The sequence below is a fragment of the Hyla sarda genome, chromosome 2 (genome assembly GCF_029499605.1).
Source record: "Hyla sarda isolate aHylSar1 chromosome 2, aHylSar1.hap1, whole genome shotgun sequence".
NCBI classification, from domain to species: Eukaryota; Metazoa; Chordata; class Amphibia; order Anura; family Hylidae; genus Hyla; species Hyla sarda.
In genome coordinates, this window is record NC_079190.1 from 118142796 (window position 1) to 118170112 (window position 27317).

The window sequence follows — 27317 nt, forward strand, 5'->3', positions numbered from 1 at the left end:
CTCACCTTTTCCTATTTTTGGATGACATTTTGGTGGCTTCAGAACCAATTACCAGGTTTCCATAGAGTTCTGGTCTCAACATACAATGGTTTCAACATACAATGGTCGTCCTGGAACCAATTAATATTGTAACTTGGGGGACCACTGTGTGTATGTATATATATATATATATATATATATATATATATATATATATACTTACATACAAAATATATCAGATATAAGATATACACAAAGAAATAAGTAAACAGGCAATGAGTGATCAATAAGTTTTTGTGAACCTTGGGGTAACCCACTGCTGTATACATGAACCACTGGACTTGCTTTTCCAATGTCAGGAGCCCACAGCAATGTGCACCAGCCACAGCAGATAAGTGTAGCATAGTTTTTTTTTACTTGCTTCAGTGTCATTCAGTGTGATACGTCTCAGCAGACTGTTCTTTCTTTGTCTATTTTGACCTGTCTGTGTATGGGTTAGGTCCAGGGGTCAAGTCCTGGGAAAAAAAGTGCAGGAACTCACCCAAGATTTCCACTGAAGGGCTGGCCCTGCAGAACTCATACTAATGGGAATGGTGTTCCTGCTCTGGAAAAAGTGCAGGAACTCTGTTCCCTCGTGTTCCTGCAGGACATGAGCCCTGGTTAGGTCTATGAGGGAGATTTATCAAAACCTGTCTAGAGGAAAAATTGCTGAGTTGCCCATAGCAACCAATCAGATCGCTTCTTTCATTTTTGACAAGGCCTCTGAAAAATGAAAGAAGCAATCTGATTGGTTGCTATGGGCAACTCAGCAACTTTTCCTCTAGACAGGTTTTGATAAATCTCCCCCCATATCTCTACCTTTTGTAGTAAAGGTGGTTGACAGAAAGTCTATGGGGGAGATTTATCAAAACCTGTCCAGAGGAAAAGTTGCCAAGTTGCCCATAGCAACCAATCAGATGGCTTCTTTCATTTTGCAGAGGACATGTAAAAAATTAAAGAATCGATCTGATTGGTTGCTATGGGCAACTGGGCATCTTTTCCTCTGCACACATTTTGATAAATCTCCCTCTATAAGCTTTCTGTCAGTCTGTACACTGTCCCCATAACTCATTAGAAATAAACAGGCTCCCCCCGAGCTTCGTGCTGCTGCAAGACCGGTGGGGACTGATCAGAAGTTTTTCAAAGAGACAGGTACCCTTAAACAAAGTAAAAAAAAAAAAAAAAATCACACAAACATTTTAACAGTAAAAGTCCAAGGCAATGTGAACAGGCTCTTACACCTACACTTTGCAGGAGGGATTTATAAGAAACATTGACACAGAAGGAGGTTTCTGTGGTGCAAGAATTGGACTGTAATTGACACTTACTAAGTGCCCCTCTTTGGGAGGAATGGTCCCTACTTTTGACTCACATCTCTCAGTCCTTCTTTGCTTCTTAAAGCGTACCTGTCGTATCACAGAAAATAAATATTATTATAAAAATGTTACTCACTAGGTCATGCAGATGCCTTACATGTCTTTTTTTCCTCTAACTTTTGCATGTAGCTCACAAATCCCTCTGTTGCTCACTCATTCTAATATCCACTTTTCATGTCTAAGGCAAGCACTGAGCCCACCCTCACTCACCTTGCATTTACTTCCTCCCTGAGTCTGCTGTGTCTCTTCATCTAATCACTGCAGGCTGCTCTTGAACCCCTCCTCTCTGTTTTTATACTCCAGCCTGATAGGACAGGTGTAAGCACAGAGAAGTCCTAGTCCAGTCCTCACTTACTAGACTTTGGTGACAAAGATGATGCTACAGCCGGACAGGATTATGTTCTGGCTAGTATAGGGACCTCTAGTGGTCTGTTTTATAAACCATAGATGTGAATTAAAGGGGTTATCCAGGAAAAAACTTTTTTTTATGCATCAACTGGCTCCAGAAAGTTAAACAGATTTGTAAATTACTTCTATAAAAAAAATCTTAATCCTTTCAGTACTTATGAGCTTCTGAAGTTAAAGTTGTTCTTTTCTGTCTAAGTGCTCCCTGATGACATGTGTCTCGGGAAACACCCAGTTCAGAAGAGGTTTGCTATGAGGATTTGCTTCTAAACTGGGCGGTTCCCGAGACACGTGTCATCAGAGAGCCCTTAGACAGAAAAGAACAACCTTAACTTCAGAAGCTCATAAGTACTGAAAGGATTAAGATTTTTTAATAGAAGTAATTTACAAATCTGTTTAACTTTCTGGAGCCAGTTGATATATATAAAAAAGTTTTTTCCTGGATAACCTCTTTAACCTCTTCAGGACATAGGGCGTATGGATACGCCCTGAATCCCGAGTCCTTAAGGACCGAGGGCGTATCCATACGCCCGTGGGAATTCCGGCCCCCACCGCTAGCCGGTTGGGGACCGGAGCCGGATGCCTGCTGAAATCGTTCAGCAGGCATCCCGGCATATCGCCCAGGGGGGTCATTATGCCCCCCCATGTCGGCGATCGCCGCAGATCGCTGGACAATTCAGTCCAGCGATCTGCGGCGATTCCGGGTCAATCGGGTCTCCAGTGACCCGGTGACCCGGAATTACTGGCTGTTCGGGGCCGTCTCTGACGGCCCCGAACAGCCAGAGCCTGCAGGGGTGAGGTGGCACTGGTGCCACCTCACGATCGCCCTGATTCGTCGGCCGGATTACCGGCCGACCAATCAGGGCGCCTGCTGCGGGTGTCACTCCCGCACCCGCTCCGCCCCTCTTCCGGAGGACGTGAGCGGGTGCGAGACGTGCACCCCAGGTGCTGGGGACCCCGATCCCCGGCGCCCCTGTTGGGATCGGGGCCCCAGGAGCAGCTGCGGCGGCGGGACTGACCTGCAGCGTCTGGATCGTTGGAGGTGAGTGACAGCCTCCTTCTGTTGCTTAGCAACAGCTCCCAGCATGCAAAAAGGGCATGCTGGGAGCTGTAGTTATGCAACAGCAGGAGGCAGACCACCACAACTCCCAGCATTCCCTTATGGGCATGCTGGGACTTATGGTTTTGCAACAGCTGGAGGCACATTCTTTCTATGGAAAAGTGTACCTTCAGCTGTTGTCTAACTACAACTCCCAGCTTGCACAAACAGCTAAAGTGCATGCTGGGAGTTGTAGTGGTGCATCTGCTGGTTGCATAACTACAACTCCCAGCATGCCCGTTGGCTGTCGGTGACTGCTGAGAGTTGTAGTTTTGCAACAGCTGAAGGCACACTGGTTGTGAAACTCAGAGTTTTTTTTTACCTAACTCAGTGTTTCACGACCGGTGTGCCTCCAGCTGTTGCAAACTGCAACTCTCAGCAGTCACCGTACACCATGCACCGTACATGCTGGGAGTTGTAGTTTTGCAACAGCTGGAGGCACACTGGTTGTGAAACACTGAGTTAGGTCACAAACTCAGTGATACATAACCAGTGTGCCTACAGTTGTTGCAAAACTGCAACTCTCAGCAGTCACCGACAGCCAACGGGCATGCTGGGAGTTGTAGTTATGCAACAGGTGGATGTCCCCCCCAATGTGAACGTACAGGGTACACTCACATGGGCGGAGGATTACAGTAAGTATCTGGCTGCAAATTTGAGCTGCCGCAAACTTTCTGCTGCAGCTCAAATTGCCAGCGAGAAACTACTGTGAACCCCCGCCCGTGCGACTGTACCCTAAAAACACTACACTACACTAACACAAAAAATAAAATAAAAAGTAAAAAACACTAAAAAACACTACATATACACATACCCCTACACAGCCCCCCTCCCCTCCCCAATAAAAATGAAAAACGTCTGGTATGCCACTGTTTCCAGAACGGAGCCTCCAGCTGTTGCAAAACAACTCCCAGTATTGTCGGACAGCCGTTGACTGTCCAGGCATCCTGGGAGTTTTGCAACAGCTGGAGGCACCCTGTTTGGGAATCACTGTAGTAGAATTCCCCTATGTCCACCCCTATGCAATCCCTAATTTAGGCCTCAAATGCGCATGGCGCTCTCACTTTGGAGCCCTGTCGTATTTCAAGGCAACAGTTAAGGGTCACATATGGGGTATCGCCGTACTCGGGAGAAATTGGGCTTCAAATTTTGGGGGGTATTTTCTGCTATTACCCTTTTTAAAAATGTAAAATTTTTGGGAAACCAAGCATTTTAGGTAAAAAAAAAAATTTTTTTTTTACATATGCAAAAGCCGTGAAACACCTGTGGGGTATAAAGGTTCACTTAACCCCTTGTTACGTTCCCCAAGGGGTCTAGTTTCCAAAATGGTATGCCATGTGGTTTTTTTTTTTGCTGTTCTGGCACCATAGGGGCTTCCTAAATGCGGCATGCCCCCAGAGAAAAATTTGCGTTCAAAAAGCCAAATGTGACTCCTTCTCTTCCGAGACCTGTAGTGCGCCAGCAGAGCACTTTTCACCCCCATATGGGGTGTTTTCTGAATCGGGAGAAATTGGGCTTCAAATTTTTAGGGGTATTTTCTGCTATTACCCTTTTTAAAAAGAAAAAATTTTTGGGAAAACAAGCATTTTAGGTAAAATTTATTTATTTTTTTTTACATTTGCAAAAGTCGTGAAACACCTGTGGGGTATTAAGGTTCACTTTATCCCATGTTACATTCCCCGAAGGGTCTAGTTTCCAAAATGGTATGCCATGTGTTTTTTTTTTGCTGTTCTGGCACCATAAGGGCTTCCTAAAGGTAACATGCCCCCCAAAAACCATTTCAGAAAAACGTACTCTCCAAAATCCCCTTGTCGCTCCTTCCCTTCTGAGCCCTCTACTGCGCCCGCCGAACACTTTACATAGACATATGAGGTATGTGCTTACTCGAGAGAAATTGGGCTACAAATACAAGTAAAAATTTTGTCCTTTTACCCCTTGTAAAAATTCAAAAATTGGGTCTACAAGAACATGTGAGTATAAAAAATGAAGATTGTGAATTTTCTCCTTCACTTTGCTGCTATTCGTGTGAAACACCTAAAGGGTTAAAATGCTGACTGAATGTCATTTTGAATACTTTGGGGGGTGTAGTTTTTATAATGGGGTCATTTATGAGGTATTTCTAATATCAAGACCCTTCAAATCCACTTCAAACCTGAACTGGTCCCTGAAAAATACTGAGTTTGAAAATTTTGTGAAAAATCGGAAAATTGCTGCTGACCGTTGAAGCCCTCTGGTGTCTTCCAAAAGTAAAAACACAACAATTTTATGATGCAAACATAAAGTAGACATATTGTATATGTGAACCAAAAAAAAATGTATTCGTAATATCCATTTTCCTTACAAGTAGAGAGCTTCAAAGTTAGAAAAATGCTAAATTTTCAAATTTTTCATCAAATTTACGGATTTTTCACCAAGAAAGGATGCAAGTATCGACAAAAATTTACCACTATGTTAAAGTAGAATATGTCACAAAAAAACAATCTCGGAATCAGAATGATAACTAAAAGCATTCCAGAGTTATTAATGTTTAAAGTGACAGTGGTCAGATGTGCAAAAAACGCTCCGGTCCTTAAGGCCAAAATGGGCTTGGTCCTGAAGGGGTTAAAACACTTACTTTACTGCCGTAGAAGATATTTTTTCTGTAACTGCATATTAGAGACTAATTTGTATATTATTCCATTATTTGGTGCAATTTGAATTATATTTTTTTTCCCAGTGATTTTTGTCCTAATAACTTAATTCAATACTATTCAAGTATAGACTCAACAAATTCTTCACACACTGATTCAGATTTATTAAACTGCCTGAAACTAAAATGTAGCTGCTTGGTCCATACTGACAAATCACAGCTCAGCTTTTATTTCTACAAAATAAAAGCTGAGCTATTATTGGTTGTTATAGAGAAAAGAGTGACAAGTTCTCAAGGACGCGATAATAAGTAGAGAAAATATGTGCTTTTTAAAAGTGATGGTAAAAAAGGTTTCTGATTCTGACCCAAGTATGTGTATAGTTGGTAGGATGAAGATGTCAAAGTTAGCAGGTTATATATTAGTGTTAGAGTAGTATAATTAATTGCAGTGCAAATATTATGGTTATATGTTCCAGTTCAGGATGTATGGAGTATTAGTAATATTTAGTACCGTGTAGTGTAAATATGTAACATGCTCATGTCCAGGATACAACTCATGTCCTAATTGTAGTCAAAGATAAATTTATTAAACACAATAGTAATGGTTAATAATCACAGAGAGGACACCGGATTCTTGTGATCCTCTATGTCTGCATAAAATACAAATAATGATCAATAGAAGTTTAAAATGTCAATATAGTAAGTATCACCCGAGGTGCTGCAGCTGGGTGATAGTGTATTTTAAACAATTCAAGGGTAATAGATGGTATATGCAGCAATTACATGGGCCCACTGGAGTAATGAATGATAGCACAAGTACTTGCTGATGTTTAAATCCTAGCGACACGGCGTCCGCAAAGAAAGAATGCGGGTGTATGGTCAAGCACAACCATACATCCACCATTTTCTATTTGTGGCTACAGACCAGCAACTATGCACCCGAACTGTGTCACCAATACCAGCCACCCACTGTATTATCGGAGAGCGCCCCCCTCCACGAGGACTCACAGCATCCTGAGAACAGGCTCCACTCACATGTGTGACTTGTTATTCGGCGGGCAAACTTCCCCACATACGTTCGAGCAACGCCGGATTTCTCAGGCTAAGGACAACATCATCTCCCCTACTTACAGACGAGAGGTCGGGTGAGTGGTGCAGAGTAACTGCATTCTTTCTTTGCAAACGCCGTGTCGCTAGGATTTAAACATCAGCGAAAGTTTTTGCTGCAGCGCTCAGCTGGTGGACAACAAACTGTGTATTCCAGCGCTTTCTAGGGGGACAGTATTGACAATCCAGACGGCAACTACTTGTGCTATTGTTCATTAGCGGTGTCGCGGGGGGATAAATAGCTGATAACTTATACCGGAATATCGGTATAAGTTATCGGCTATCGGCCCTAAGCTCCACCGATTATCGCATCGGCCCTAAAAAAACGATATCGGTCGATCCCATTATTTGTATTTTATGCAGACAGAGAGGATCACAAGGATCCTGTGTCCTCTCTGTGATTGTTAACCATTACTATTGTGTTTTAAAGGGGTATTCCAGGCAAAAACTTTTTTTATATATATATATCAACTGGCTCCGGAAAGTTAAACAGATTTGTAAATGACTTCTATTAAAAAATCTTATTCCTTCCAATAGTTATTAGCTTCAGAAGTTGAGTTTCTGTTTTCTGTCTAACTGCTTTCTGATGACTCACGTCCCGGGAGCTGTCCAGCTCCTATGGGGATATTTTCCCATCATGCAAGGGATATTCTCCCATCATGCACAGCTCCTGGGACGTGACATCATCATTGAGCAGTTAGACAGAAAACTTCAGAAGCTAATAACTATTGGAAGGATTAAGATTTTTTAATAGAAGTAATTTACAAATCTGTTTAACTTTCCGGAGCCAGTTGATATATAAAAAAAAGTTTTTGCCTGGAATACCCCTTTAATAAATTTATCTTTGACTACAATTAGGACATGAGTTGTATCCTGGACATGAGCATGTAACATATTTACACTACACGGTACTAAATATTATTAATACTCCATACATCCTGAACTATCCACTGCAATTAATTATACTACTCTAACACTAATATATAACCTGCTAACTATGACATATTCATCCTACCAACTATACACATACCGTATATACTCAAGTATAAGCCGAGTCTTTCAGCACGATTTTTCATGCTGAAAACGCCCCCCCCTCGGCTAATACTCGAGCGAACTCTCCGCCTGTCAATCCCTTCTCAGAGGTCTTCAACCTGCGGACCTCCAGTTGTTGCAAAACTACAACTCACAGCATGCCCGGACAGCCATCGGCTGTCCGGGCATGCTGGGAGTTGTAGTTTTGAAACCTCTGGCGGTCCGCAGGTTGAAGACCACTGCGGCCTTCGTCATCATCCAGACCCCCCCTTTAGTTTTCTACTCATCTCCTCACGGTGGGAAGGAAGTGTGAGCTGGTCCGGGCCATCTATGCTGCAGGGACCGTCCAGTGGGGAGGGTTAGTCGTTCCGGGCTGTCCATCTTCATCGAGAGGCCCTCTTCTCCGCTCCTGGCCTGCCCCGGACTAGTGACGTTGATGAGGCACGTCCCTGTGCCTCATCGTCAAGGCAACGTCACGGGGGGGGGGTCTGGATGATGACGAAGGCCGCAGTGGTCTTCAACCTGCGGACCTCCAGAGGTTTCAAAACTACAACTCCCAGCATGCTGAGAGATGTAGTTTTGCAACATCTGGAGGTCCGCAGGCTGAAGACCTCTGATGAAGGGATTGACAGGCGGTGATGACGAAGGGGGGAGGGGATGATGACAGGGGTCTGGATGATGACATGGGGGGATGATGTATTTCCCACCCTAGTCTTATAGTCGAGTCAATAACTTTTCCTGGGTTTTTGGGGTGAAATTAGGGGCCTCGGCTTATACTCGAGTATATACGGTACTTGGATCATAAACCTTTTTTAACATCACTTTTAAACAGCAAATATTTTTTATCTACTTATTATCGTGTCCTTGAGTACTTGTCACTCTTTTCTATTTATATTTATTCTATTTATTGGGTTTTTGAGGATTTTACCCAGACAAAGTTCTCAGACCCAGTGCAGATTGAGTACCCCCATTCTTGTATACTTATTATTGGTTGTTATGGGCAAAGCAGTCAGCAGTTTGGTTTCAGGCAGATTGTTAATTCTGGGCCAAGGAACCACAAGTGCTAAATCTGAGCCATAGAACCCCTAGTACTAAGAACCACAAGTGACAAACCAAAAAGTTGGGAGGCGAACTGTCAGGATTTTAATATTGGTGACACTCCTGCACTTGCACACTCATCTATAAGACACTTTTGACTTAGCAATTTCCACATACAACAGTAGTATCATATTTAGCTACAACATCACATGGTGATCTCCGGCTATTGTGGGACAGTTTTGTATTATGATTTTTTTAAATCCCATACAAATCCCAGCATGGAGTGATTACAACAAAGATTGCCTGCATATCTCTGGAGGAGAGCGAATCATTTGTCCCATGTAAAGTGACAGAAAGTTAAACAGATTTGTAAATTATCCTACAGAGGAAGTTCTTTTCTTTTAAAATGTATTTTCTGTCTGACCACAGTGCTCTCTGCTGACAGCTCTGTCCATGTCAGGAACTGTCAAGAGCAAGATAGGTTTGCTATGGGGATTTTCTCCTGCTTTTGACAGTTCCTGAGACAGACAGAGGTGTCAGCAGAGAGCACTATGGTCAGACAGAAAATAAATTTAAAAAGAAAAGAACTTCCTGTGGCACATGCAGCAGCTGATAAGTACTGGAAGGGTCAATCTTTTTAAATAGAAGTAATTTACAAATCTGTTTAACATTCTGGCACCAGTTGTTTAAAAAAAAAAAGTTTTTCACCGGAGTACCCCTTTAAGGCTAAAGATTGTAGCCTCCTTTATGGGGTCCATTCTCAGCATGCTCTGGCCCCCACAATCCTGGACATAAGCAAGTGAAGGCCCGCTCAGCCAATCATCAGCGGAGGCGGTACATTGCTGTAGCCAGTGATTGGCTGACGAGGCTACTATAACTACTAAGCTCATCCATATAATGGAGAGGACTACTAAGCTCATCCATATAATGGAGAGGATTACTAAGCTCCTCCAAAAGATGGAGAGGACTACTAAGCTCCTCCAAAAGATGGAGAAGGCTACTAAGCTCCTCCAAAAGATGGAGAGGGCTACTAAGCTCCTCCAAATAATGGAGAGGACTACTAAGCTCCTCCATATAATGGAGAGGACTACTAAACTCATCCATATAATGGAGAGGACTGCTAAGCTCCTCCAAATAATGGAGAGGACTACTAAGCTCCTCCATATAATGGAGAGGACTACTAAGCTCCTCCATATAATGGAGAGGACTACTAAGCTCATCCATATAATGGAGAGGACTACTAAGCTCCTCCATATAATGGAGAGGATTACTAAGCTCCTCCATATAATGGAGAGGACTACTAAGCTCCTCCATATAATGGAGAGGACTACTAAACTCCTCCATATAATGGAGATGACTACTAAGCTCATCCATATAATGGAGAGGACTACTAAGCTCCTCCATATAATGGAGAGGACTGCTAAACTCATCCATATAATGGAGAGGACTACTAAGCTCCTCCATATAATGGAGAGGACTACTAAGCTCATCCATATAATGCAGAGGACTACTAAGCTCATCCATATAATGGAGAGGACTACTAAGCTCATCCATATAATGGAGAGGACTACTAAGCTCCTCCAAAAGATGGAGAGGACTACTAAGCTCCTCCAAAAGATGGAGAGGGCTACTAAGCTCCTCCATATAATGGAGAGGACTACTAAGCTCCTCCAAAAGATGGAGAGGACTACTAAGCTCCTCCAAAAGATGGAGAGGGTTACTAAGCTCCTCCATATAATGGAGAGGACTACTAAGCTCCTCCAAAAGATGGAGAGGGTTACTAAGCTCCTCCATATAATGGAGAGGACTACTAAGCTCCTCCAAAAGATGGAGAGGACTACTAAGCTCCTCCAAAAGATGGAGAGGGCTACTAAGCTCCTCCAAAAGATGGAGAGGACTACTAAGCTCCTCCAAATAATGGAGAGGACTACTAAGCTCCTCCATATAATGGAGAGGACTACTAAACTCATCCATATAATGGAGAGGACTACTAAGCTCCTCCATATAATGGAGAGGACTACTAAGCTCCTCCATATAATGGAGAGGACTACTAAGCTCCTCCATATAATGGAGAGGACTACTAAGCTCCTCCATATAATGGAGAGGACTACTAAGCTCCTCCATATAATGGAGAGGACTACTAAGCTCATCCATATAATGGAGAGGATTACTAAGCTCCTCCATATAATGGAGAGGACTACTAAACTCCTCCATATAATGGAGAGGACTACTAAACTCCTCCATATAATGGAGAGGACTACTAAGCTCCTCCATATAATGGAGAGGACTGCTAAACTCATCCATATAATGGAGAGGACTACTAAGATCCTCCATATAATGGAGAGGACTACTAAGCTCATCCATATAATGGAGAGGACTACTAAGCTCATCCATATAATGGAGAGGACTACTAAGCTCATCCATATAATGGAGAGGACTACTAAGCTCATCCATATAATGGAGAGGACTACTAAGCTCCTCCATATAATGGAGAGGACTACTAAACTCATCCATATAATGGAGAGGACTGCTAAGCTCCTCCAAATAATGGAGAGGACTACTAAGCTCATCCATATAATGGAGAGGACTGCTAAGCTCATCCATATAATGGAGAGGACTACTAAGCTCATCAATATAATGGACAGGACTACTAAGCTCATCCATATAATGGAGAGGACTGCTAAGCTCCTCCATATAATGGAGAGGACTACTAAGCTCCTCCATATAATGGAGAGGACTGCTAAACTCATCCATATAATGGAGAGGACTACTAAGCTCCTCCATATAATGGACAGGACTACTAAGCTCATCCATATAATGGAGAAGACTACTAAGCTCATCCATATAATGGAGAGGACTACTAAGCTCCTCTATATAATGGAGATGACTACTAAGCTCATCCATATAATAGAGAGGACTACTAAGCTCATCCATATAATGGAGAGGACTGCTAAACTCCTCCATATAATGGAGAGGACTACTAAACTCCTCCATATAATGGAGAGGACTACTAAGCTCCTCCATATAATGGAGAGGACTGCTAAACTCATCCATATAATGGAGAGGACTACTAAACTCCTCCATATAATGGAGAGGATTACTAAGCTCCTCCATATAATGGAGAGGACTACTAAGCTCCTCCATATAATGGAGAGGACTACTAAGCTCCTCCATATAATGGAGAGGACTACTAAGCTCCTCCATATAATGGAGAGGACTACTAAGCTCCTCCATATAATGGAGAGGACTACTAAGCTCATCCATATAATGGAGAGGACTGCTAAGCTCATCCATATAATGGAGAGGACTGCTAAGCTCCTCCATATAATGGAGAGGACTGCTAAGCTCCTCCATATAATGGAGAGGACTGCTAAGCTCCTCCATATAATGGAGAGGACTGCTAAGCTCCTCCATATAATGGAGAGGACTACTAAGCTCCTCCATATAATGGAGAGGACTACTAAGCTCCTCCATATAATGGAGAGGACTACTAAGCTCCTCCATATAATGGAGAGGACTACTAAGCTCCTCCATATAATGGAGAGGACTACTAAGCTCATCCATATAATGGAGAGGACTACTAAGCTCACCCATATAATGGAGAGGACTACTAAGCTCATCAATATAATGAAGCGGACTACTAAGACTATGTTTTCAGGCTTACAGCAGGTAGATGCGAGTTAGTAGAATAATGACAGATTCAGAATCAGAGTTGCTATTTACTGAATACAGTAGTTTAAAGGGGTTTTCAGAGGGGACAGAGTCTCTATACCTACTAAAGAATGTCTGTAAAGATGTTTGTAGCAATTGTGCATGAGCTTAAGTTTAACAAAATAACAGCAGGGGACACAGACTGATGGAGTGAGTGAGAAAAATTCTTATTTTAGGATTTATTTCCATGAAACATTTATCTATCCTGTGATATATTTATGGGAGAATATCATTATTTGAAGCTATGCACTTCTGCTTTTATTAGTCTATGCTAACAGTATGGGGCTTCGCACTTTCAGTACATGGAATGGAAGTAATCTAATTAACTCTTGTATTATGAATGGGGATGTTTCCACATTAGACTCAGTTGTGCACAGAGACTTTATTACACAAATAACATTGCTAAGTTATAATTTCCAAATGTGAAGGATGTCGGTGGCGGATTAATGTTAGCTGATGTTTGCTTTCATTGTTTTAGGGCAGAATTGTTTTTTTTTTAAAGATGTTTCTTTTTTGCATGTCATGTCTCTCTTTCTTTCTCTCTCTCTCTCTCTCTCTCTCTCTCTCTCTCTCTCTCTCTCTCTCTCTCTCCCTCTCTCTTTCTCCCTTTCCATCCATATCTTGGCCTTCCATTGGATGATCCTATACCGTACCTTTTGTTGTTGTCTTTCTCCATATAGTGTACGGTTAACCATCGAACAAATACACATATCATGGGAATTTAACAAGGCATATACACCAGTTTCACATACAAACTGTGTTTGCACATGCCTAATTTTTGCCATTTTTATGCCATTCTTGACACATTCTTGGCACATTTGAAAACATATGACCAGGGCTTAGCAGTAAGTAAGGACACACCCCGTTTTTACAATACAGTTCCCGTATACGTTTTCAATTTGAAAATCAAATGGAACCGTATTGAAAACCATATGCATTGACTCTCCATTGAAAACCGTATGCCAAATGATGCATCAGGTTGTGTCCATTTTGCGTCTTGTATGATTTTGTCAGTTTTTTTTCCAGTAACCAAAGCCGTAGCCTACCACGGTTTTTGGTCCGTGTGAAAAACCGTATTGAAACCATATACCTTTTTTTTTTAACATGGAGTCAATGGGAACATAATGGAGTGCAAAGTTAAAAATATATAAGTTTTTTCGTAAAAAATGGATGCAACCGGACTTCTTTTTTCAAACCGTATACGGTTTTCAACCGAATATGGGTTAAAATCTGTACACACATTTTGATACAGATTAGTCCAGTGTTGAGGAATCCGTTTTTCATCCAAAAACCTTTTACGGGAACTGTATTGCAAAAATGTGGTGTGAACCTACCCTTGCTATTATTAAAGGGGTTATCCACCATAAGTTGATTTTAGTACATACCTGGCAGGTAGTAATGGACATGCTTAGGAAGGATCTGCGCTTGTCTTGGGGATAAATGGCTATGCTGTGAGATTACCATAACACTGTGGCTAGCTTATTGCGAACTGGTATTTCCTGTTTGACTTTTCTTTTTTTGGCTACACATCAGCCACTCCACCCATTGAAACGTAAATGAGCTGCATCCATTCAAAAGACCTGTGGTTTTCAATCAGGGTGCCTACAGCTGTTGCATTAGTTGCAGATTGATCTCTCTCCCACCAAGCGATCGCTCCACCCATTGAAGCAGACAGGCTACCTATCATCAGATGACTAGTGAGTCAGGTCTCGGCCGCATTGCAAACTGGGAAAAATCTAAGACAACAGTCATTTTGTATGCAGTTAAAAATAAATATTGGGGTGAAAATCACAGAAGAATTGTGAGAAAACCATCACACACAGGTACAGACACTATATTATGAACTACACTAACTTTACAGCCCCTGTAGCATAGTCAAATATAAAAAAAAAATCCTGGAATACCCCTTTATTGTCAGAAGTCTTATCCTACTCATAGCTGGTGTAGATTTTATTCCAAAGGCTAATAGACAGTAATAGTAGGTGTGCATCTTTTAATACATTTGCCACAGCTTACTTTGGCGTTATTTGACTTACGATCCGTGTATGAAAAGTCAGCCCCCTACAGTCTCTTTTTATATTCACCACATAAATAATAATGCCATATGTAGACCCATTACACTTTTATCTGCTGAAATATCAAATGTTTACAATGCTTCAAACACCATCCTATACAAAAATATTATACTGTGCTGGAATAGTTTCACATGTCAGACAGTGTTCAGTTATACCAACATACTAAGTAGCCAATCTACAGCCCAATACATAATATAATCTAAACCAAAATATTTACAATAAATCAAACTGCTACACAATTAAGATCTATGTTGGTGGGCAGTTGCAGATGCCAGGCCTTCATAAAGGAAAGCTGATGCACAAGTCGCACGCGCTGTTGTGCAAAAGGCGGGTGTTTTACAATAAACGATTGCACAGGTCGCAATGGGATTTGTCCACCATTTGACTGTTTGTTTACAGTGGGGTGTTCATGAGTGACAGGTGCTGCTTCCTCCCTTTGGAATGAGATAGGTGATGGATAGATAGATAGATAGATATAAGTGTAGCATTGTTTACAGCTTACAAAACCTATTGAAATACGAAAATGTCAGACCTCCTCAAACCATACACATTTCCAGGAGTCATGTACATTTAAGCATTGCATATCTTGATATACAGAAGTGTACAATGAATCAAGACATCTCAGAAAAAGTCAAATTGACACAAAAAAGTACAAAGAGAAACCGCCTAACTTAGCTTTTTTTTTTTTTGCCAGCCTTTATAAATCAATATTACCGTATTTTTCGCCATATAAGACGCACTTTTTCTTCGCCAAAACTGTGGGAGGGAAAGTTGGTGCGTCTTATACGGCGAATACACACCTATCGCAGCGGTCCCTGCAGCCATCAACGGCCGGGACCCGCGGCTAATACAGGACATCCCCGATCGCGGTGATGCCCTGTATTAACCCTTCATACGCGGCGATCAAAGCTGACCGCAGGTCGACCACGTTTTTGCCTGCGGTCGGGAAACCGCATACGGCCGAAAACGAAGCCGACCGGAGGCTGCGGTTCACTCCGGTCGGCTCATAGACTTGTATTAAATACGGTTCCTGAATACGGCTGAGTGCGGGCGCCGCAATTAAGCCCCGCCCCCCTCCTCCAAACCGTATACGGGAACCGTATTTAAGAAATCGTGGTGTGAACACAGCCTAACCCGGCTGCATCGGGAGGGACCTTACCTGCCTCCTCGGTGTCTGCTCCGTGCCGGGGTCCCCTGCATGGCCGGCGCTCTCCTTCGTCATCATCACGTCATCGCGCACACCGTCCCGTCAGCCAATAGGAGCGGCGTGCGTAGTGGTGTGATGGCGGTGACGGAGAGCGAGGATACCCAGCAGCAGAGACGTTCCGGAGCGACGGGGACACCCCGGTGACGCGGCGACAGCGGTGGAGAGCGACATCCAGGGCAGCGGTGACGGGTCCGGAGCGGCGGGGACACGTGAGTATTACCTCCTATACCAGTGGTCTTCAACCTGTGGACCTCCAGATGTTGCAAAACTACAACTCCTGGCATGCCCGGACAGCCAACGGCTTTCCGGGCATGCGGGGAGTTGTAGTTTTGCAACATCTGGAAGTCCGCTGGTTGAAGATCACTGTGTCCTATACTTTACATTGCATTCTAGATTTTCCTCATTTAAAATTGGGTGCGTCTTATATGCTGGAGCATCCTATAGGGCGAAAAATACGGTACATCATAATTATTTTGTATATACCAGTAGCTATCTTCAAAGCCTTTAAGTAACACTTCATAAAGGCACTGTATTGTCCCAGTTTACTTCCCACAACAAATGAGATTTATTCGTCATCTAGAGTTGTTATGGTATACACTGTGTCTATTGATGTGTAATGGGACTTTGGGAGCCCTTTTAAATGCATTTTCTAAGAAATTTTAATGCCGAGATCAAGAAGTGCAAGTAGGAGGGAACGGTGATGAAATGAGTCATGAAAGACCTTTAATATATTCTGGGGGCAAAATAAATGTTCTTGAATCTGTAATCTCAGGTACTCAATAAAATGTACTGTATGTACTTAGAAGGAGGAGAGGAGATTGATGGGAAGGCCAGAGAAGTAAAGATTAGGCACAGAACGTCTTTAAGAATGCTACATATACAGTAGTTTTCATAAAATGAAAGAGAGGGCACATATTTATGGCATTTGCCTTGCTCTTTGTAGGCCAGTTTTATGTGTTTGGATTGTGCCCTCTAAAGTGCTATCCCTTGCACTGCGGAAGAGGCTGCTCTCATAGACATGTTCCAATCAGATTAATTACAAGGCTTATACAGTATATACAAAGATGCCAAGTGTAATAAAACAGGCCTGACATCCCATAATCCTTCTGATTAAGATGCAGTCAAATGAGGATAAGAGAACACATTTCCCTACCTCCTAAAGTAGCACAACACTGGTGATGCATTGGGTGCAGGCAGAAAAAGGGCCCTTAAAGGGGTACTCTGGCGCTAAGACATCTTATCCCCTATCCAAAGGATAGGGGATAAGATGCCTGATCGCGGGGGTCCCGCCGCTGGGGACCCCCGTGATCTTCCACGCCGCACCCCGTTAGAATCAGCCCCCAGAGCGTGTTCACTCCAGGTTTGATTACTGGCGATCACTGGGATGGAGCATAGTGACGTCACGGCTCCGCCCCCGTTTGACATCACGCTCCGCCCCCTCAATGCAAGACTATAGGAGGGGGCGTGACAGTCCATACACTTTAATCTCAGTCCATAAACTTCAATAAACTCAAAGATACCACAGCACTCAAGGGAAAAGGTGCAAATAAGTGTTTTATTTTTTTTATTATTACATGCTTTAAAAAGTGAAATGTTTCATCTGGCTTAAAGGGGTACGAACGTGGAAAACTTTTTTTTTTCTTTTTTTATCAACTGGTGACAGAAAGTTAAACAGATTTGTAAATGACTTCTATTAAATAATCTTAATCCTTCCAGTACTTTTTAGGGGCTGTATACTACAGAGGAAATGTTTATCTTTTTGGATTTCTCTTATGTCACGACCACAGTGCTCTCTGCTGACCTCTGCTGTCCATTTTAGGAACTGTCCAGAGCAACATATGTTTGCTCCGGGGATTTTCTCCTGCTCTTGACAGTTCCTAAAATGAACAGAATAGGTCAGCAGAGAGCACTGTGGTCGTGACATCAGAGAAATCCAGAAAGATAAACATTTCCTCTGTAGTATACAGCCCCTAAAAAGTATTGGAAGGATTAAGATATTTTAATAGAAGTAATTTACAAATCTGTTTAACTTTCTGGCACCAGTTGACAAAAAAAATAAAAATAAATAAAAAGTTTTCCACGGTAGTACCCCTTTAATGCTGGGAAAACGCTGCGACAGGCATCTGAAATGTTGCACTTTTATAAGGCATTTAAAAAGCACTTTATTTCACATTTTCCCTGAAGTGTTGACTTATATTTGCGTATCTATCTATGTCAACCAAAAAAGAATAGGGTGCAACACAGAAGCAGAAAAAATGGTATTAGGGTGCCAACCGGCACAATATCTCCCTGATTCAAGGGCTTGCACAAATTCAAAAAGGTCTCGGCACTCAGATATAGTGCAACAAATAGTGATGCATATTTACCAATGCTTGCTTTAAAGCTGAAATGTTTCTTCCTAAAAAAGCCCTAATGAAACGTTATAACTTTAGAAATTTTTAGTTGTAATGGAATAGCCCCAACACTTCAGAAGATAAAGCAAACCCTTTTGGTTTTATTCATACATGTGCAGGTACAGTGCTGCGGCTAATACTTCATATATATGCACTGATCATGGGTCAGGACCTAAATCGCTGGCACCCATCACTACATACATTGAGTGCTGCTCTCCTCCATTTTTCCATCTGTCTATTTATCTATCTGACAAGAAAGTAGAAAAAGGGGTTTCCATGAAGCCTACTAGTAGGTTAATAAGAATAATAAGAATTTTGGTATGTGAACATACTTTCTGTAAACCCAAGGACAGCTCCTGGTGCATATGGCAAACGATGCTGTTCAGACCCCCACCAACTGGTAAAACAAGCCATGTGGTTTGCTCATTTCGCGTTCTACCGCTCTGAGGCTTACTGCTGAAAACAAACTCCATACGTACTATAGAATCCATCTCCTGCAACAAGTATCAATACAGGGACAACAAGCACAAGAAAACCGCTTCTCCTGATTTGTTTTACCAATCGGTGGGAGTCTGAACACCTAAATCTCTACAGATACCGTATATACTCGAGTATAAGCCGAGTTTTTCAGCACGATTTTTCGTGCTGAAAACGCCCCCCTCGGCTTATACTCGAGTGAACTCTCCGCCTGTCAATCCCTTCTCAGTGATCTTCAGCCATCGGCTGTCCGGGCATCCTGGGAGTTGTAGTTTTGAAACATCTGGAGGTCCTCAGGTTGAAGACCACTGCAGGGCCTTCATCATCATCCAGACCCCCGTTTTAGTTTTCTACTCACCTACCCTAGGAAGGGAAGGTTGAGCTGGTCCGGGCCAAACATGCTACAGGGACCGTCCGGTGGGGAGGGTTAGTCGTTCCAGGCTGTCCATCTTCACCGGGATGCCCTCTTCTCCCCTCCGGGCCGACTCCGGACTAGTGACGTTGCCTTGATGACGACGCACAGGGACGTCCCTGCGCATGAACGTCCCCGTGCATCTTTGTCAAGGCAACGTCACTAGTCCAGGGCCGGAGCGGAGAAGAGGGCCTTCTGGTGACGATGGACAGCCCGGAACGACTAACCCTTCCCACCGGACGGTCCCTGCAGCATAGATGGCCTGGACCAGCTCAACCTTCCTTCCCACCGAGGGGAAGTGAGTAGAAAACTAAAGGGGGGGTCTGGATGATGACGAAGGCCTGGGCAGTGGTCTTCAACCTGCGGACCTCCAGATGTTTCAAAACTTCAACTCCCAGCATGCCCGGACAGCCGATGGCTGTCCGGGCATGCTGGGAGTTGTAGTTTTGCAACATCTGTAGGTCCGCAGGTTGAAGACTACTGATTGAAGGGATTGACAGGAGCTGATGAAGGGGGGTGATGACGAGGGGGATAATGACAGGGTGATGATGACGGGGGTCTGGATAATGACAGGGTGATGATGACGGGGGTCTGGATAATGACAGGGTGATGATGACGGGGGTCTGGATAATGACAGGGTGATGATGACGGGGGTCTGGATAATGACAGGGTGATGATGACGGGGGTCTGGATAATGACAGGGTGATGATGACGGGGGTCTGGATAATGACAGGGTGATGATGACGGGGGTCTGGATAATGACAGGGTGATGATGACGGGGGTCTGGATAATGACAGGGTGATGATGACGGGGGTCTGGATAATGACAGGGTGATGATGATGGGGGTCTGGATAATGACATGGTGATGATGACGGGGGTCTGGATAATGACATGGTGATGATGACGGGGGTCTGGATAATGACAGGGTGATGATGACGGGGTCTGGATGATGACAGGGTGATGATGACGGGGGTCTGGATAATGACATGGTGATGATGACGGGGGTCTGGATAATGACAGGGTGATGATGACGGGGGTCTGGATAATGACAGGGTGATGATGACGGGGGTCTGGATGATGACAGGGTGATGATGACGGGGGTGTTAATCACAGGGGTCTGGATGATGACAGGGGGGGATAATGTATTTCCCATCATCCCAAGGGGCCTCGGCTTATATTCGGGTTGGCTTATACTCGAGTATATACGGTAAGAACTTTTTACATGTCATTATAATATTTTTAAAGTTTTTTAAAATAACAGTTACACTTTAAATTGTAGTAACACTTTAAAAGAACAACTTTTTTTGTCTGTGTGTGTGGCGCTACGCCACTAAGGTCACATTTGTGTGTGGACTGATGTGTATATATATATATATATATATATATATATATATATATATATATATATAATTTATTATTTATTTATACACAAGGTGATATATTACTATCTATAGAACAAGCTCATTTCTCTTACTGTGTCAATACAAAAACATCTATGAACAGCATCACCATTCCCCAACACTGCCACCTATTTGATCTTCGTTAAATAATCAAGTCTTTTTTTTTTCTCCCTTTCATATAATGTTTGCTTTGCACAAGCACGGCATATGGGAGTAATCTAATTTTACTGTGTAGCAATTTCCCAATAATTGTTTTTTTTATGGCTTTAATGTCCCTTTAAATGGATAGCTTTGTAAGTAATGCGAGCAGCAATCTATGTCGGGCAATGTTACGCTGTTATCTGTTTCTTGGTACAAATATTGAGAATTGGGCATAATCTTCAACATGAGGGCTGGGATTCTTCCATCTTGCTAAAAGCAGTTTATGCACTTGAATTGTAAGAATATGTCTGATTCTATTTAAAAGCCATTAATGACCTCTTTAGTCAAAATAAGCCCTCGTAATGAATGCAATGGATTAACTGAGCACAAATAGTAAAGAAGTGTTTTCTATTATTTGGGCCTTAATAATACGACTTGGCTCTCTTTGTGAACCTGGAATGGTCACTTTATCTTTTAGTGCCTCCAAGGCTAAGTGTTAACGCTGCAGGACAAGCTGATTATATGGGAAAATTCTATGAACAGATCTGTGTCTTCAAATAAAATTTAATTTCTTGTCTATTTGGCTTGTAGCGTGCGAATTGTCGGACAACGCACTGTTATTCAGTATTTTATGACATTTATGATTTTGTAGACCTCTGTCATATTTATTTTTCTTGTTTAGGAAAAAAAGAAACATAACACTTTTTTCCGAGTATCAAGAAGACCATAGATTATTAAAGGGGTTATACAGGGAAAAACTGTTTTTATATATATCAACTGGCTCCAGAAAGTTAAACAGATTTGTAAATTACTTCTATTAAAAAATCTTAATCCGCTCAGTACTTATGAGCTTCTGAAGTTAAGGTTGTTCTTTTCTGTCTAAGTGCTCTCTGATGACACGTGTCTCGGGAACCGCCCAGTATAGAAGCAAATCCCCACAGCAAACCTCTTCTTATCTGGGCGGTTCCCGAGACACGTGTCATCAGAGAGCACTTAGACAGAAAAGAACAACCTTAACTTCAGAAGCTCATAAGTACTGAAAGGATTAAGATTTTTTTAATAGAAGAAATTTACATATCTGTTTAACTTTCTGGAGCCAGTTGATATATATAAAAAAAAAGTTTTTTCCTGGAATACCCCTTTAAACTTGACAGGACAATACATTTATAATTTTGACAAAAAAATATTAAACAGATTTAATTATGTCGACACTGTGAGAAGAATCCCAGGATGGCCATTCGTCAGTCTGCTTTACGAAATCTTTCATTTTATTTTTGTCTTAGGTTTTTACAAGATATGGGAAGTGCTACACTTTTAATTCGGGTCAGAATGGACGTCCCCCATTAATAACTACTAAAGGTGGCACAGGAAATGGTCTGGAGTTAATGCTGGATATCCAACAAGATGAATATTTGCCAGTGTGGGGAGAAACAGGTCAGTAGAATATATGTTTTTTGTTTCTGTTGACCTGACTAATAGAGACACTGATCATTATCTACTGTGTATCTACTCTGCAGATGAGACCTCTTTTGAGGCTGGAATCAAGGTTCAGATTCACAGTCAGGATGAACCTCCTTTCATTGACCAGTTGGGGTTTGGTGTGGCTCCTGGATTCCAAACCTTTGTGTCTTGTCAGGAACAGCGAGTGAGTACATACTTTGTATAATACTGTATAGACCATAAAATAGTCCTTACTTACTTAAATGGGCAAATATATATATATTTAGTCCATTGCCCAGATTGATGGCACTGATAGCTTATATTGTATTGTACAGTGGTAAGTTGTGTAGTAGTTATAAACATTCCTAGGTGAGTGGTAGTGGAGTTAGGTGGGGTCATTATAGTGGGGTCATAATAGCTGGCCATGTGGCCTATTAAAAAAAGACAACAATGGAGTTATTTTTTGGATATAATTTGTTGTGAAGGACAGAAATCCTTAGTGATTTAAATAGTTAATGCATTTTTACTTTTAATAGAGAGCTTACTGACGTTGCAGGAGACCCCCCTCTAAAGGGGTTATCCACCATAAGGTGATTTTAATACATACCTGGTAGGCAGTAATGGACATGCTTAGGAAGAATTTGCGCTTGTCTATGGCTATGTTGTGAGATTACCATAACACTGTGGCTAGCTTTTTGTGAACTGGCATTTCCTTTTTGAGTTTTTCTTTTTTGCCTTCAAATCCCATAATTCCATTTTCCTCCCTCCCACACATCAGCCACCCCAACCATTGAAACATAAATGAGCTGCATCCATTCAAAAGACCTGTGGTTTTCAATCAGGGTGCCTACAGCTGTTGCATTAGTTGCAGATTGATCTCTCTCCCACCAAGCGATCCCTCCACCCATTGAAGCAGACAGGCTCCCTGTCATCAGCTGACTAGTGAGTCAGGTCTCGGAAGCATTGCTACCTGGGAAAAATCTGAGACAACAGTCATTTTGTATGCTGTTAAAAATAAATATTGGTGTGAAAATCACAGAAGAATTGTGAGAAAACCATCACACACAGGTACAGACACTATATTATGAACTACACTAACTTTACAGCCCCTGTAGCATAGTCAAATAAAAAAATTCCTGGAATACCCCTTTAAAGAGTATAGGTCAGGATAGTATTATTACTCAGTTGTAATGAAATAAATCTACACCATTTAATCAGTTACATGTTTGTTTGTTTTTTTATTACATTCATCATTTATGTTGCATATTTATGTTATTGTATCGTTTATGGCAGCTTTTTTGGCACCTTGTCTCTCTTCATTAGTCTGTTTCTCAGAATTTCTCTAACTCTCTGACATTTATTATTCTCAGTTAACATACCTGCCCCCACCATGGGGAGACTGCAAATCTAGCACCATGGATTCAGAGTTCTTTGATATCTACAGTATTTCTGCATGTCGGATTGACTGTGAGACCCGATATCTGGTGGAGAACTGCAATTGTCGCATGGTGCACATGCCTGGTATTGTATCTAATGGTTTCTTTTATAATTATTAAGAGTTATGTGTTACTATGTTTTAACATAATTGAGTCCCATCAAAATAATTCTGCAAAAATGAATCTAACAATATCCCAATTTGTAAGTGGGGATGGAGAAATACCATTATGTTAACATTAAATAAACTGACATCACGGCAAAAATAAAGTTAACATTTTTTAATGTACTTATTATGACAAGGGGTCTTCGTAAACCTCCCCACTTGTAACATGGATTGTGAGGGGAGCATATCTATAGAGGGTGCAGAGGTTACACTTCCACCTAGGTCAAGGACCTTGAGGCGGCTTGAAATGCCCTATACCCTGGATACTTTAGTTTATTGGGGATTTCATCCCCCTCCATACCACGGCCACCCAGCTTATTTAATTAGCAAAGGGCCTCCGCTAATAGTTGGTGTGCGGCAATCACCCTGGCCAGCAATAACCCTTTTGATGTCCTCTGTCAAAGTTGACCGCGGCATTTAAAGGAAAACTCTGGTGGAATTTTTTTTTTCAAATTAACTGGTGCAAGAATGTTAAACAGATTTTTAAATCACTTCTATGTAAAAATCTTAACCCTTCTACTACTTATCAGCTGCTGTATACTACAGAGAAATTTGTGAAGTTCCTTCCAGTCTGACAACAGTGCTCTCTGCTGACACCTCTGTCTGTGTCAGGAACTGTCCAGAGCAGGAGAGGTTTTCTATGGGGATTTGCTTCTAATCTGGACAGTTCCTGACATGGACAGAGGTGTCAGCAGAGAGCACTGTGGTCAGACCGAAAAGAATTTCACAAATTTCTCTGTTTTATACAGCAGCTAATAAGTACTGGAAGGATTACGATTTTTAATAGAAGTAATGTACAAATCTGTTTAACTTTCTGACACCAGTTGATTTGAAAACATTTGTTTTCTACTTGTTTTCACCGGGGTTCCCCTTTAAATAGGTGTTAGAATGTTCATTGATAGTGCTGTGGTTTGCATTCTTAACCCTCAGGGCAGTGGTAGGATGATGCCACCCCGCCACCCCCCCCCCCCCCCCCCCCTTACCGAAGCAGAGAAGCAGTGAAGGGTCAGGAAGCATGCTTCTGATAATAAAGTGTGTCCCTTCCACAACTAGTTAAATGCATTTTCAAATTACTGTTATCTTCTTAGTTCCCAGCATTCCCTGACAGCTGTAGGTAGACCTTCAGGACCTGCTAGAAGTTGTAGTTTTCTCCACAGTTGGCACTAAAGAAGAAACTTATCACATTCTTTAAAGTATATGCCTGTTCATAATATACATTCTATAAATACAATGAGTTTAAGTATTCATGGGATAGACATAAGGTTATCCTTCATATAAGATCAGGACAAGGACTATTCATACTATTCAAGATATTGGCACATGGGCCAAATGGTTCTATCTGCCGACACATTCTATGTTTCTATGCAAATGTCAGACCAGAGATCTTCAACTAGCAGTACAATTTCTGCCCACCGTATTTTCCATATACTTCAGTGGAGATTTCACCGAAGTTCACCCACTTTTCATTCAAGTGTGTGGAGAATGCAGGGCCTGGGAATTGGATAATAGGATAAGTGTTCCCAATAGGTGGTAATCTCTGAGGTGGGACCTGCCGTTATCAGACATTTATGGCATAACCCATCTATTTACCATCAATGCCTAAGATGAGACTATTGCTTTAAAGGGGTACTCCACCCCTAGACATCTTATCCCCTATCGAAAGGATAGGGGATAAGATGTCAGCTGGGGACCCCCGGGATCTCGGCTGCAGGACCCACCTGTTGCGGCTTCTGGCAGCGCTGGAGGCTCTCATCCTAACACCTCCCGACCACGGTGACGTGAGATCATGACGTTACGACTCCACCCCCGTGTGATGTCATGCCCCGCCCCCTCAATGCAAGTCTATGGGAGGGGGCGTGACAGCCGTCACGCCCCCCTCCCATAGACTTGCATTGAGGGGCAGGGCATGACATCACACACAGGGGCGGAGTCATGATGTCATAATCTCACATCACCGTGATCGGGAGCCGAAGCCTCCAGCGTTTCCGGAAGCTGCAACAGGTGAGTCCTTCAGCCGAGATCCTGGGGCGGGACCCCCGCGATCTGACATCTTATCCCCTATCCTTTCGATAGGGGATAAGATGTCTAGGGGCAGAGTACCCCTTTAACTTTTTCTGGAATGTTTTGTCTGCAGATGTGCAATTCACTGCAGTTTGTATTATACACCATTATCAGCCATAACCCACATGTGCACCAAAATATTCTCATTCACCACACAGCAATGTTTCTCCCAGTCAGGACCTGGCTTTAGTATAATGATAGATGAAAAGCTCTTCAGATTTGGAGCTACAATATATTTTTCACCATGTTCTAGAGAGGTCTATGAATCAGCAACACCCTGGGAGCCACAGGTTGCTGAAATCCATCTCCGAATATATGACATAAATCCTTACATAAAGCAATCAAACATATATTTTGGCTCTTCTCATTTTATGCTTTGGAGAGCGTTACCGTTTAATTTCTACCACAATACTGTTCTTTTTCAGGTCACTCACAGTGTGGTATGAATATAATGTGGTACTTCTAGTGTTACATTAACTGAATGCACATATATTTATCCGCTCCCCTGTCTGCTTGGTTTTGAATAAGAAAACCTAGAAAGCACAATATACCGGCACACACTATCTTAAAAGAAATCCCATTTTATTATTACATACAGTACGCCTTAGTATAAGAATAAAGGGGATTTCCTTTCCATTATAAAAAGAACAGAGCAGAGCTCTTCATAGAACGGTACCTATATCAGGCCTGTGGTTAAATCTCAAGAGATGCAGCTGTCACAGGGGAATCACAGATGATGGAGTCATCAATGTCTAAATCCACATATCATGTATGGAAGAAAAAGCTTGTGGCAAAACTTTGTTTGTAGCGAAAGATGAGAAGTATCCACATCACGCAAGGTGTGTACTTTGGAAGACTTTATAAGGAATACTGACAAACACAAAACAGAGGGCACTGCTGTAAAGAGGGACCGACACCTATATCCCAGCTGTATAATAGCATATAATATGGAGCCTAACGAACTGTCACTGTGGCCATGCGGAGTCCTAGTGCCCTTGAGTCCGGGGATGCTGGGGACCAAGAAATCCAAAGTCACTCAACAATATACAAATAGAGATAAACAGGTACCTGCACTCACCGCGAGGAAACAGCAGGCCGACTCACATGGACTCTTTTTCATACGAGGCCGGAAGAAGCGCGTCTTGCGCGAAACCTTGTCGGCAGTCTCGCCTCCACTATGAGCACCCTGCTACCAGCTTGATGCCGGGTATATCCTAGAGTCCAGGAGAGTCGGTCTGCTGTTTCCTCGTGGTGAGTGCGGGTACCTGTTTATCTCTATTTGTATATTGTTGAGAGACATCATGACACTCCTTCATCATATACATGACATATAAACATTAAAGCAAACAAAAACATATATACCCATAAATGGCACCAAAAACATGACTTAAACATTTGGGGAAGGAGCAGCTTTCATAGTGACTGACAGAAAGAGTAAGCAAGTGTAGAGGTAATGGCTGTGTAATCCACCAATCCACCCACCAGAGCTGCAAGGGCAGTGGGTGGAACTATATGGGCATGCCCTTTTGTATAAGTAGAGCGGGGGTTAGGCCAAGTGTGAGAGACTAGGCTCTGCATGACTGATAAGGTAAGGGGCAGGACTGGAATTGTGCTACAGTAGAAGGTAGGTGTTCTTGATCTCTAAAGTAGAGGGCTGACTGTACAAGCAAGATTTCAAGGAGCAGTAACTAATACA

General features: G+C 42.4%; 1 protein-coding gene across 5 annotated transcripts in view; it reads left to right on the plus strand.

The window, feature by feature from the left end:
- The window catches only part of ASIC1 (acid sensing ion channel subunit 1), a 355544-nt gene that overhangs the window by 268163 nt on the left and 60064 nt on the right, over positions 1-27317 (plus strand). For all 5 annotated transcript variants that reach the window (XM_056555379.1, XM_056555377.1, XM_056555378.1 and 2 more), the window contains 3 exons: positions 21804-21954; positions 22038-22165; positions 23331-23481. In XM_056555379.1, coding sequence (XP_056411354.1) covers positions 21804-21954; positions 22038-22165; positions 23331-23481 — 430 coding nt within the window. The remainder of the gene's footprint in view (positions 1-21803; positions 21955-22037; positions 22166-23330; positions 23482-27317) is intronic.